We start from the raw sequence: 14,587 nt of genomic DNA on the forward strand, positions 1-14,587 counted from the left end.
CATTATTCTGACTGTTTTGCTCAACCCGCACATTGAGAACAAGATCAGAAACACATGAATACAAAATACACATTCCGGGAGAATAACTGTGAATTATACTGTGTATAATTATTAAGTATCTCACTCTTCCACTATACATATTGCTTAGCTGGACCACCGTTATTTGTCATTGACATAACTTTACAATCAGACAAATGAGAGCTAAAAAGAAATATTAATTAAAACCAAAGATGAGCTCAAGCTTCAAATGAGGATCTGAACCTTTCTAGAATTCTAGAGCCAGGGGGGTTGGATAAATCCCTACTCAAAAGTTTCCAGGAGTGTAGATATACAAGAGAAGTGATCACAAAGCCATCTATAGAGAGAAATATATATATAATTTACACACACTCAAAGTTAAGCGTGCAGCAAAACACCAGGAATGTTGAATTAAGGGTACCACATTGTCCTTGACCTAGTGGCATCCTGGTTAAGCTTAATATAGATGGAGGAAAAACAATAATAGGAGGTGTAGGTCCCATACTGCTTCATACGATGTAACCATAGCACCTCAAGTCCCAGGCTGTTGCCTGGGGAGTAGTGCTTGGATTTGTCTTTTACAGCCCCCAGTGTAATAATTAGCCGTCGGTGTGCAGAGCTGAGCTGTGGCTAACTGGAACATTAACAAGAACGAAAACATTTAACAAGTATCTGACATAGGAAAAACATGCCCTCTCTCAGCCATTACAGTCATTACATTTACAGTCACTACTGGTACTGTATTAGCAGGCTCTTGAAATGAAAATACCCATATTCACACTTCCCCAATTTAAAGCTTTTCCACTACAACTGCCCAACTTGTTGGGGGTTTGGGATTTTTGTGTGTGAAAGTTTAAAACTATTGTTTCTTTTCTTCGTGTTCTTTTTTTAACTCTCTCCACTTCACTGTTTTACATGGGTGTAATATTCACCCTTCAAAGAGATTTCCAATGAAAATGGCAGTGCTGCCAACTCTTGCAATTTTATTGTGAGCCTTACAATATTTTGCATTTTTCTTTAAGCTTCAACTCCGAGAGTCATGTGAATACATGAGAATGTCAGCTTTCATTTTTTAAAAAGTAAGTTTCTAGCCTTAATGGCTGCAGAGAAAAGATTGATCTGAGTGTAGTTTGAAGGTTCAAAACTAGAAGGCAAATAAAAAGAATCCCCCAATTTTTTATTTTAAATCTCATTATTTTTAAGCTGCACTCATTATTTTGGGGGTCTGACTTGTGATTTTTGAATGCTTGCGGTTGCCAATAGTTAAATCACGATAATCCTTCGTTCCTCTCTAGCATTACATAACTAAGGATTTCAAATCACTTTACAAACATCAACATTGGTCAAGGTAGGAAATGACCCCTCAGATCTAGATGAAGTGTTGCATGCTGGGACCTGTAGTTTCTGTATTGAGAGAAAAAAGCATGGCTGCTATCAGATCAGTTTCACGAAAGATAAGTGAGGGCCATCAGCATTCTGCACCTTGGCCCTGTGGATCTGAACTCGGTGAAGGTTGAGCACCCCTACATTAGTACTACAGAACTGCATCCTTCACTAATGCATACAAATAATGTGCTCTGTAATGCAAAAGTGATATAAAGGCCAGCAGGCTGTTTCCTTCTCTTTTTAGGACCACAGCATCGATAAAGAATTTAAGTGCAAGAAATAGTACCACGTGTCAGATTTGCCCATGTTTATCCTGACACAAAATATTATCCAATTACCTTCCTGATACAGGCTGTGATCTAAAAACATCCAATAAAGTGAGCTGTAGCTCACGAAAGCTTATGCTCAAATAAATTTTTTAGTCTCTAAGGTGCCACAAGTACTCCATCTCTCTCTGTTTGTCTAATATAGGTGTATGAAAAATGGTTCTCATCTGCTAGTTAATTGAATCCCACACCTCACCCTGCTTGCAGAGAGGAAGAGTTTAGTTAGTTCTGCACATTGTATTTACTTTGAATTTTCTGGTCCTAACCTGAAAACTCCCAGTTCAAACTACCATGTTTTGCATAGTTTCAAGCTGAAACCATTAAAAACTCAGAGAGAGTTCCTCTGATGTAGAACTCTTACAGGATTTAGTAAGAATGAAACCTATAGATTATTTTCTATTATATTAGCTAGGACTTCTCCCTAGGGGTTCATGTGATTTCTATCCAGTATCACAAAATTCTTGCAGTTCACTTGAAATCCAGCCCAGATTTGTCCAAACCTCGGATAATACTTACAAACCTTAGACAAGTTTTGTGTTGATAATAAATTAAAAAACTTGGTGAACTTCACCTAGTTTAATGTTTGTTATAAAAGGTATTAAGATTACAAGTGGGTGAATAATTCATAATTGAGCAAATAATTTACTTCAGCACATCTTTTTTTAGTTTGGAAAGTGTCCACAAATGGATCACAGTTGACTCAAATATATTTGGTATTGGAACATTTTGGCTGAATGATTGTTTGCAAATAACGCCTAGTCTGTAGCGTGTTTGGAAGCAACTCATTGCGTCTATTCAATATTTAAAAATAGGGCTGTCAAACAATTTAAAAAAATAATTGCAATTCATCGCAAGATTAAAAAAATAGGCGTGATTAATCACAGTTTTAATCACACTGTTAAACAATAACAGAATACCAATTTAAATTTATTATAAATATTTTTGGATGTTTTTCTACATTTTCAAATAGACTAATTTCAATTACAACACAGAATACAAAGAACACAAAGTGTACAGTGCTCACTTCATATTATTTTTGATTACAAGTATTTGCACTGTAATAATGATGATAAAAAAGGGCAATCTACAAGTCAAAGCACGAAGGGGCATACAGATGTTTAGCACATCTGGCACATAAATATCTGCAACACTAGCTACAACAGTGCCATGAGAACGCCTGTTCCAGTGGTGCAAGTGGAATCAATTTCTTACTGGTACCGGGGTGGGGGGTGGCAGAAGCTAAGGGAGGGGACACGTGACCCTCCACATGACCCCACCCCACCCCCAGCCCTGTCCTCTGGTGTGGCTGCTTCTGTACAGACAGACCCAGAGGAGACGCAGCTCTGTGGAAGGGAAGGTGGCACCTGGGGTTCTGTTCCTTTTTCCGCTGCGGTTCCCGGGAGAGAGCTGAACCACAGGGCTCTCCCGGGAACCACAGCAGGGAAAGGAGCAGAACATGGGGCCACCAGTCGGCCCCATGCCAGCAGCTCCTCCAGCATGGCTGTACCGCCACCAGCCCTGTCCTTTGGCAGGGCTGCTGTACAGATGGAGGAGACCCTATGTGGAAGGGCTGGGGGCGGTACAGCTGCACCAGAGGAGGAGCTGGGCAGCACCATGGTCTGCTCCTCCTGTGTCTTTCCGGTATGCTGTACCAGCTATTAATATCTTGCTGGTATGGCGGACCAGACCGGACCGCCCTACTTGCACTGCTGGCCTGTTCTCACTTTCAGGTGACATTGTAAATAAGAAGCGGGCAGCATTATCTTCTGGAAATGTAAACAAACTTGTCTGTCTTAGGGATTGGCTGAACAAGAAGTAGGACTGAGTGGACTTGTTTGGTTTTTGAGTGCAGTTATGTGGGGGGGGAAATAATTCTACATTTGTAAGTGGCACTTTCACAATAAAGAGTTTGCACTATAATACTTGTATGAAGCTAACTGAAAAATACTTTTTCTTTTGTTCATCTTTTTTACAGTGCAAATATTTGTAATCAAAAAGCATTAACTGAGGAGCTCCAAACTATGGAATCATACTTGGAAATGGAAGCTCAACCAAACCCTGGAAAAACAATAGTAAGCACATTTCATCTTGATAATAGGAGTGCCAAAAACACACCGAAAGTAGCTTTCTATGGTAAAAATGTGCAACGCAAGTCCACTCCAAAATATCTTGGAGTGAAATTCGACTACACCCTCATCTTCCATGATCATCTTGAGAAGGAAGCTGCAAAGATAAAAACAAGAGCCAACATAATCCAGAAACTAGCAGGTACATCCTGGAGTGCATTGGCATCAGTGTTGCGAACATCTGCAATAACACTTGGACTAGATGACCTCCTGAGGTCTCTTCCAACCCTAATCTTCTATGATTCTATGTTTCAGTAGCTGACTATTGTGCACTGGTATGGAGCAGATGCATCCACACACGACTTGTGGATACCCAGCTGAATACAATGATGCGGTGCATTATGAAAACCCTTAAGTCAACTCCAACACCATGGCTACCTGTTCTAACATCGCTCCCCTGCCGATAAGCCGAACTGCTGCAACATTCCATGAAACTAAGCGAATCCAGGAAAACCAATGTCTTCCTATCCACCAAGACCTTAACACCCCCCGCAACGTCTTAAATCCCGCAAGCCCTTCTGGGAATATTCGTTTAGCCTCATGCAATCAAGCTACGATCATAAGGAGGCTTGAAAAGCAGATTGGGCTAAACAAGACTTAAAAAATAAGCACCATGTGCCAGATCTCACACAAAAGGTTCCTGTGTTTGACCTTCCACTGTCATCTTGGTCAACTCTGAACCAAATCCGAACCAACCATGGTAGATGCAGGCATCTAATGCACAAATGGAAAATCAAGGACTCCCCGGAATGCGTGTGTGGTTCCTCACGACAGACCATCGAACACATCACCATTCACTGCCCAATTTATAGATATGAAGGAGGCATCACTGCAATCAATTCTGCTACTCTTGGTGTAGCCAATTTGACTTGATCAACTTCAGGTGAAATTGTAGTTCCTGCTCTACACCAGCCATATGAAAGAAGACGACGACAGCGCCTGGCATAATAGTGGCCTGCTCCATGACTGGGCTTCCTAGGTGCTACAGTACTACAGGTAATCAATCAATATAGGGCCATGAACACTGTCAAATCCAATGAGTCCACAAAGCGCCATTTGGATTTTGGAACATTTTTTAAAATAGTATTCAGCCAGCTTTAGTTTGGATAGTCCCAGTGACTTCTAGCCCTCTCAGAGCTGACCAGAAAGCCTGCACAGCAGCACAGTTAAAATATAAAAGAAGCTCTTGCCAAGGCTTATGAGAAACATTTGGATCCAATAAAGTTACAGGTGCATTTCTTTGCAATTTCATTTTTCAAAGTGCTCTCTCTAGCTGTATATACAATACAGAGTCACTTCCATTTGCGGTGGAAACCATCCGCTTTCACACAACCAATGCAAATTCCAAATATTAGAAGTCATATCCCAAAGTTTCTGGAAGAAATCTCCCTCTCCCTCCCCCCAGCCGACTCTGTTTTCATGACAGTGAACTGGACTCCCACCCAGAAGCAGCTGTGTGCTCCAGCAATAACAGGAACCCAGTTCCTTGCAGAGAGCCTGCACAGCACTGCAGATAGGCGCTTGTGTGGCAGCAAACACAAGGTTGGAAATGGTCAACAATAAAACTATAAATAATGTGGCGATGTAGGGAGGTTCCCTTATCCTGAAGCGATAGTGGATTCAACAGATAATGCCACAGTCACTCCAGAAATGCAGCTGCTGTTCTGACCAAAAAAAGTCAAGAAAGCAAGAAAAGATTTGCTTTGGAGGGTTCCGTGCTTAATGCCTCTCTGGGACCCTGATCCAAAGTCCATGGAAAGGCTCCCATTGAGTTCCATGGGCTTTGGATCAGGCACAGAGTCTCCAGATTAACCTTGATTAGTTTGCAAGTGTTTTTTTTCCTCCTCCTAACTTAGTCAGCCCTCTTGGGATGCAAGAGTCGAGCAGCATCCTTTCCAGATCCTGGAGCAAAATTCTGCAGCTGAAAATTAGTTCCAAATTTTGCTTTCATGTACATCTGTATCAATCCAGAGTAGCCATTTAAATCAGCCCTTAACTAATCCTGGTGATGCACAAGCCGGCGTAGACTCCAGCGCACTCTCTGATTTAGCTGTGCTGGTTCGGCAGTGCCAATAGACATATAAAGTCATCAGCTATGACTTGGAATACAGGGCAGGCACCAAGGGCTGCATGCACAAGCATAAAGGTAAAAGGATTGAGCAGGTTATAAAAGCCAGAGGAAACAGAGCCTGCAGCTGCATTGCCATGAGTGTAACTCCTGCCTAGCATCCGGAGAGAGGTCAAGGATGGAGGAGAAGGCGGTGCCTCATTAGCGTGCTGAGGTTCACATTTAAGGCCATGACTCATTAGATATCCCCATTCTCCGCCTAAGCTCAGCCCTTTTCACCCTGCACACAGGTGAGAGAATAGGTACACAGGGTGCTCGGTCCAATAGGCTTACCCTTACATGCACCTACTAAGACCTTCCACTTGCAACTAAATTGAATGGTGACTGCCTTGCCCTCTGAGGGGAGCAGCTCTGTGGACCAAGCAGCTGCCATATTCCTGTAGTTGTTTCCTAAGCGTAAGTGCACTTTTAAAAACTGCACAGGAGTTGAAGTGAGAAGTGACTGGGTTTTCTAATACTAGACGGTCCTTTTCAGGGCAGGTGCTCCACTGCTCAAATAAGGTAAGTGTCTGTTCAGGGCTTTGCTGTAGTCTCAGCAACTCCTGGCCTGATTACTTTTGCTCACCCTTCATCTTCTCAACATCAGGACCAGAGATGGAGATAATTCACAGCCCAGCCATAAAACTTGGCCAGCATCAGCACACCAGAAGGCATGCAAGTCCCAACTCAACGTGCTCACAGCAGAACTGAAGGGATAGTCCCAGTGCTTTTGGGTCCATGCATTCAATGAACCAATGCACCTCATTGCTTTTGGGGGGGGCAAGATATTTTGTTTGGAGGCCCAACAAATCCCAATGTTATCCATGCAGGTAGTCCCAATTTTGAGCCATGCAGCTCCTAGGCCAACAATTAGCAACCACATCCTCAACTCCACTGGAACATTTGGTCATGAAGACTCTTTACTAGCCCTGGATCACACTGTGATTCACATCTAAAACATTAGGTCCCAAATCTAGACCTCCAAATCTAGGTCCCAATAACATGCCACTGTTATTTCGGAAATAGAAGCGAAACGATTAGGCGGCTATTTTTAAAGGTTCTACCAAATCCTGAGTCGCCAGTAACACTTTTCTTTTCTCTGTGCCTCCAACCCAGGTAACCCCCTTTTCTAAGCGAGATCAGAGCACTAGTTGTCTCTTGTGGCACCTTAGAGACTAACCAATTTATTTGAGCATAAGCTTGAAGTGAGCTGTAGCTCACGAAAGCTTATGCTCAAATAAATTGGTTAGTCTCTAAGGTGCCACAAGTCCTCCTTTTCTTTTTGTGGATACAGACTACCACGGCTGCTACTCTGAAACTAGTCTCTGTACAGCTAAAGCCATATCTTGACTGAATACAGAAGGGCCCAGAGATGCAAGGAATCTCAGACTCTCACTAACTTTAATTATAATTCTGGGGCCACTACTTGTAATTCAGCTAAACTGATTGTCTTTCCTTGGAGATTTAAATATAATGCTGCACCTTTAAGTTCAGGAAACCAAGCCAATTTCCAAGTCTGAAATTCCAGAGGGTTGGTAAAACACACTGTCTCGTTGGTAACAGACTGGCTCAGGTCCCAATAGCTCATATAATATCATGAGCAACATAATCTACAGGATCAACTTTTCTTCAATATAATGTATTGTGGTTGGTTGTTCTCTATCTAGTTTTCCATATCACTCCTATTACTATCATCTAAGCTGCAGAACTGAAAATGGCAGCTGTCTCTCTCCTTAGCCTGGTCATGCAACTAAAACATATACCAAAAGTCAGGATGGTCCGCGAGATACCCATGAGGTGAGATAAAGGATAGTTATAACACTGGACTGGGAGCTATAGATCTTGGTTCTGTTCCTGGCCTGGCCATGAGACTCCCCATGTGACCTGGCACAAATGACACAAGGCCAAGCCCACTGACTTCAACAGAGCTATGACAATTTATACCAGCTAAGGATCTCATAGACTTTAAGGCCAGAAGGGACCATCATGATCATCTAGTTTGGCCTCCTGCACATTGCCGGCCATAGGCCCCTAACCCCTTATTGTCATAGTATTTCAGTTCCCGAGCTATTATACTGCTCCTGCCTGCTATTGCTCTTGACTATGTATATTGCAAGCATTTCAGAGCAGGGATTGTCTCTTGCTACATGGTTGTGTAGCACCTAGCACAATGGAGTCCGAGTCTCAGTTGGGGGCTCTAAATACTACTGTAACACAAATAAATAGTTATACATTTAAATGGCTGCTTCACAACACTTTGGGCCTGTTTTGCTAGCAGGATAATCACATTGGAAAGAGCAGTGTAGAAAACATACCCAACCACAATACCCCCAGTTTATATTATAGTATTAACAATAAACCAAAATTCTTCTTCAGATCTGTACATTTATTTAAATAATTATTTCCTAGGTTGAATGACTTTTTACAAATCATGTTTATTTCACAGCTTTCTCCTAAAAAAAAAAAAAAAAGCTTGTTATCAATAAATCTGTGGAGTCAAAGCAAAATAGTTACTGAAATAACAAATACAAAATAGTTACAGCTAAAGTATATGAGGGTCCAGGGAGACTTTGAAGCAGAAATAGCAGGAAATTTTCTTTGTGATAGAAACCAAAGGGTACTTGCCTGGGAGTAGCGAGCAGAGATACCTCTCAGAGCTATTCTCTGAACTGATCTTAAGATAAATTATATCTTCTTGCAATCCACAGACTCTAGAGTTACTCTGCTCAAGGGAAGTTACTAACCTGGTGATAGGTTGCTGTAGGGTGGGGAATAGTAACGAATTCCCACCCACACTCTTCCTTCCCGAAAAGGGCAAGAAAAAAATATTTCATGCTCATGAAGGTTTCTCTAACGTCAGAGGAATCAAGATGTTTTAGGAAGAGGAGCATAAGTCACAAGCTAATCTTACGGACGTTCGTTTTGTTAACTTGTAGCATTGCTCAGTTCACGTCAAGAGTTTTTGCTTCTTCCTTCTATCATTTGCTGCTCGTGAAAGAGAGAGATTGAGAACATTACCTAGAGCTGCCCCGGGAGCAGCTAGCTCTGCCAGTGCACCTCAGTCTTGTCCCGAAACACAGCTGGTTCTTTGAGCATGTTGTTGATCTAGAACATATTTCATTATGCAATGGGCCTCATTCTGCTCAGATTTCAGAGTAGCAACCGTGTTAGTCTGTATTCGCAAAAAGAAAAGGAGGACTTGTGGCACCTTAGAGACTAACACATTTATTTGAGCATGAGCTTTCATGAGCTACATCCGATGAAGTGAGCTGTAGCTCACGAAAGCTTATGCTCAAATAAATGTGTTAGTCTCTAAGGTGCCACAAGTCCTCCTTTTCATTCTGCTCAGACTGGTTTTCAATGGGGTAACTGGGACTGAAGTGCTTAAGTCTGGGGTTTATGTGCCTAAGTCCCGTCGTGGATCTGGACCAAGGAGACAATGCCATGGAGAGCTACCATCTTTCAGCCCCCTCTGTACTCACTCAGATAACTCTCTCTGCACAATCAGAGCTATTTTGAACTCTATTCAGCAATGATAAAAAGCTCTTCTTCAGTCATGGAGGCAATTATTAAAGTATAATATTTAAACCTTCCAAGAGCGAGAGCAGCCGATCCCTTTAACCAGACGATACATGGTTAAAATAGGCTGTCTCTGTAATGTGATCTCCCGTGTTCAGTGCACGCCCAGGGTGTGCGTGTGACGTCTTACACTCATGTTGCTGTGACAGCCTATTATTGTGCCCATTTGTAAGAGAGATGGATTATTTCACTGGTGCACAAGTACAAGAAACCATGTATTTCAGTTCATACTCCATCTAATGCTGCAACAAGTGCCATCCTTCCTGAGGGAAGTAATGTTGCAACAGCAACACCATATTACTGCCAGAGCAAAACTATGGACATGCCAATCCTGATGCATTTGTCTAATCATATTAGGGTGAAATTCACTGTTGTGCAGAAGGCTAACAAAACCCTGTGCAGTGCTGAAGTTCACTTTCAGAGCCCCCACAATAGTCCTTAAGTGGCACTTACGGCCTTGTGGTAGGCCTCTGCACAGGACTGAATTTCCCACATTAAAGCCCAGTATAACTGACAGTACTGTTACAGGGCAAGTGGCACAAAGTTGTGTCAGAGAACATTAAGATGGAATGAGAGCGTTTGAGAGAGGTAAAGCATGTTTCGGTGTTTGTTCTGGTTTTTCTGACAGACTGACATTGATAAAACAATATGAATGGTGCACAATCAAAACCTCATTGCACAAAGCTTGAAACTATTGTTTGTATTTCCGGCCATTCACATTGTTACGTCTGACGGATAACTGAACAAACTGTGGTGGCTGATATTTAAACATTCCATAGCAAAACCAGTCATCTGGTTTTAACTAACACATTTCCCAAACAAGATATGGGTAGTAAAGGGACATTTTTCCCCTTAGATAGTTTGCTTCTGTTTGCTGTCTCTGATACCAAAGAGGGCATTAAACTGTTTAGGACCTAAGAAAGAAAATGTAAAACAAAGACTTTCTAACCATCTCTCATACCGTGCTGTGCTATCTGCTTTTCTCTTATTTAAACACCTTATTTCAGAAAAATGGGGGGCTGAATGAGCATCCTGAGATGGGATGAGCAGCAGCATATTTAGATGCCGCTAAGTCTTAAGTGCTATGAAGTTTTGCAGTCTGTGGCCCTTATTATATAACTACGGCTATATATCATACTGTAAAAGGAACAAATACAGCGTGTTGTTTGAGGGCCGAAATCAGCACGAAGAAAAGGCTGCAGATTGCAGAACTACATTAAATACAGTTTACAAAGTCATACTATGGTTAATTTGACCTTAACATTTAATCAAAATTGCCGCTTACTGCAGGATTCTGCTAGTAGGTTTCTGCTTTGAACTGATCTTTTCACAGGCAAGGTATCAGAAAAAAAGCACCTGAAGTGTCTTCACAGAGACACCTATACAAGCTCACGATCTCTAAGCATCATATACCACCACAAGTCCATTTACAGATCCAACCCTGCACCCATTTAAGTCAATGGCAAGACTCACATTGAGATCTGTGGGTATAGGATTTGGTCCTACATTAGGAAAAACATTAGGCTTTAGTTTAAGAGGTGGATGTGCATGGACTCAGAATCCCACTGAATTCAAGGGAAGTATGGATCAACATCCAAACTTTTTTATCTAGAGTACAAAACAAAACCAGAACATCAAATCCAACTCTTCTTGATATTTGGGGAAGATCAAATTTAGATTAGAACACGCTCAGGACCATTTCTATGTATTTCTATCTCGGTTTTTTTTGTTTGTTTGTTTGTTTGTTTTTTTAAAAGGAACGTTACTAAGGAATCCTGAAATGAATGTTTCTAACATGAAACAGCTTGGGGTGGGTCAACCTTCAGGCTGAGTTAATTTGACAGCGTCCCATTAATTTTCACAAGGGTGATCATTTAAGTAATGCTGAATTGTGACCAAAGCAGAAAATTAAAACGTGGAGCAAACTTTCAGTAGCATCCCAGAATAACTTTATTCATGATTTCATTGGAAAAGCTGGTTTCCCTCCACCTGGAGGAAAATATCACATGGTAGAAACAGCGCTCAAATGGGCTGACCCTGTGAGGTGCTGCTGAATGCCTTCAGCTCCCATCGAGTTCAGTGGGAGTCAAGGGCCTTCAGCCCCTTCTAGTAGCATTGGTCCCAAAGCTAGCAGGAATTCACAGAGCTTTTTCTGTAGCAGATGCAGAGAACTGGTTATTATCTCACTGAACAAGAAATAAAAAAATTGAAAGACTCAAAGATTAAAGGAAATTAATGATCACTCCCTTTTTTTATACATTTTAAATGCCCAGACTTATTTTGCAGTACTCACTACTATTTTACTACATACTCCTGAGGCCTGCTCCTTCATTTCAGACCTCTGCAGGAGCTTTGCCTGCATTGCTTCCTACCTGAAGGACTAAGCAGAAGTGATACATTTCTTCTTCTGACTGAAGTAAGGGTGTGTCCACGTATATCCTAAAAGATACTTTTTAATCATTTATATAAATTATTATTTTAACTGGGACATGTCATATTTGGAAACACTGTATACCTTCAGGAAGAGGGTCCCAGATTAGCACCTATGTTTCAAGATTCAGCTTCTCCCAATCCTCATTTCTGAAGTGATATTGAAAACAGCTCTTTAGTGCTGATAAAACATAATTTCACAGTATGACGATACAGAAGAGTTCATAAATTTAAGTGAATGGACTTGATTCCAATTTTGAACACACTTCATAATTATCTTGCCTTCACCATTTCAGCCTATACTCTAAATGCCTTAAAGCACTTTATGAGCACCAATTAATTAAAACACACATCACCCCTGTGAGGTAGAAAATTATTATTTTACAGACAGGAAAACTGGGGCATAAAGAGGTAAAGTGACTAGACTAAGTTTGCACCGAATCAGTGGCAGGACTGAGAACAGAACCCAGGAGTCTTAGGTCTCAGCTTGCTGCTCTAACCAAAAGATCACACTGCCTCCATATTCAGTCCATGGACGTTTCAAATTGCATTCTTCAAGTGTTTCTAGTTTTTGTAATATTTAGTGGGTACAGTATTTGAATTCTTTAGATTTCTAATGCTATTGTCCTCAGTTACTGATCACTTTAGTCCTTGAATTTGTTTTTCTCAACTGGCTCGAATATGGAATCCTAGTTAAAATTGCAAACTTGTCCTTTGTAAAAAAAATAAAATAAAAAGACACAACCCCAAACAGTGGAAGCATTAAAAAATATAGTCACATTGTTCAAGTAGTTTTACCAGGTGCCACAGCAGTGATTAGTGTTAAGTGGCTGCTGGAGTGAACCACCGGATCCTTTTTTTTTCTTTTTTACTGAAACTGATTGACAAACTCTTCTCTTCTGATAACAGAGGAATGGTGGTAGCGGTCTCGAGAGGCAAAATCTGCATTCTCTTCGGTGAGCTGAGTGGTCTCCATGCCAACTGTTGCAAAGGACGGTGTAACAACAATCTGCTCCTCTGGGGATGGCCTTGTCCTGAAAACAGAAAAACACACAACCTTCAGATGTCCCATTGTTTCCCAATCTATCAGCAGCTGTGCTTTGAACTATGTAAACAAAACAAATCAAATCTCTGATGCACAAAGACTTAGAAAAAAGATACTAAAAACTTTTCTTGGTGTCTATGTGAGTTGCAGAACTCAGAGAACATTTTCCTTTACTAGAAAAAAATAGTAACATTGCTCACAAAAACAACAAGGAGTCCTTGTGGCACCTTAGAGACTAACAAATTTATTTGGGCATAAGCTTTCGTGGGCTAAACCCCACTTCATCAGATGCATGGAGTGGAAAATACAGTAGAGAGGTATAAATACACAGCATCTGAAAAGATGGGAGTTGCCTTACCAAGTGGGGGGTCAGTGCTAACAAGCCAATTCAATTAAGGTGGAAGTGGGCTCCATGCTTCTGATGAAGTGGGTTTTAGCCCACGAAAGCTTATGCCCAAATAAATTGGTTAGTCTCTAAGGTGCCACAAGGACTCCTCGTTGTTTTTTGCTGATACAGACTAACATGGCTACCACTCTGAAACGAATTGTTTATAAAGATTTTCTTAATAAATATCCCTCCTCTCCTTGGTTGCTGTCCAGTTGCTCCAAAGCTCTTCAGCCACATAAAGTGAGGCAGAATTTGTTTCAATCACAGTTGCACTTTGTGGCTGCTAACAAGTAAAAAGGATAACCATATATCTTACCAACCCTTTTTGTAAGTTTACAGGCAATGTGGTTGCAGAAAAGTGAGAAGAATTTACTTCTAGTCATCCTACTCATAATAATAAAGGTCAGTCAATGTAACTTTATTCTACAGTAAGATTTTTAGTGATCTCTCTGTCTACAGAATATAATCTACTGTATTCAAGAAAACTTTTTCAAACCTAGGTGTCTAAATTTAGGCAACTCAGTATTGTCAACCTCAAGCATTCAAAAATCATGAATCAGGACCAAAAAAAGCATGAGATTGGCTTAAAAGTCTTAAGATTTTTAATAAATGGTGGGTTCTTTATTGTTGCCTCTGGTTTCTGACTCCTTAGGATGCACACGCTTCATGATTTCAAGCTTTTCTCTGCAACCATGAGGTCTAGAAACTTACTTATTTATTTTTTTAAATGAAAGCTTGAGATTTTCATGGCATCTCTTGATTCCAGGAGCTGGGGTTTGAGAAACACATCAAAATTCACATGACTCACAATACAATTGTGAAAGTTGGGAACACTGTTCCATCCATATATAATATCTGAATAAGTAGCCTGATTTTCAGAGGTGCAAAGAGCCCGTAGCTGCCTTTAAATTCATTCACCATCTTCCAAGATTGGGCCCTCAGTCTCGTTAAAATGTCCTTTCCCACCTTGCTTTGCAATTTGTAAAAATAAATCTGAAGCCAAACCACCCACAATTTATTTGTGTGTGATATCCTGGATATAACACAGCTTCGGGGGTGTGCTTTAAAAAAAGGAAAAGAAAAGAAAAAGAAAGCTCCTCTGGGAATTGACTGCAGGCATTATTATAAGGCTACCCTACCAGCTGTCTAAATTAGAGAGATTTCATCTTGTGACAAGAGATA

The 14,587-nt window shown here is 41.0% G+C and overlaps 1 protein-coding gene across 10 annotated transcripts in view; it reads right to left on the reverse strand.

Annotated features, from left to right (window-relative positions):
• Positions 1-9,276: 9,276 nt before the first annotated feature.
• SLC12A8 (solute carrier family 12 member 8) overlaps positions 9,277-14,587 on the reverse strand; it is a 95,596-nt gene continuing 90,285 nt past the window's right edge. For all 10 annotated transcript variants that reach the window (XM_073305176.1, XM_073305174.1, XM_073305180.1 and 7 more), the window contains one exon: positions 9,277-13,006. In XM_073305176.1, coding sequence (XP_073161277.1) covers positions 12,841-13,006 — 166 coding nt within the window. In that variant the 3' untranslated portion in view covers positions 9,277-12,840. The remainder of the gene's footprint in view (positions 13,007-14,587) is intronic.

The sequence above is a fragment of the Lepidochelys kempii genome, chromosome 11 (assembly GCF_965140285.1).
Source record: "Lepidochelys kempii isolate rLepKem1 chromosome 11, rLepKem1.hap1, whole genome shotgun sequence".
NCBI lineage: Eukaryota > Metazoa > Chordata > Testudines > Cheloniidae > Lepidochelys > Lepidochelys kempii.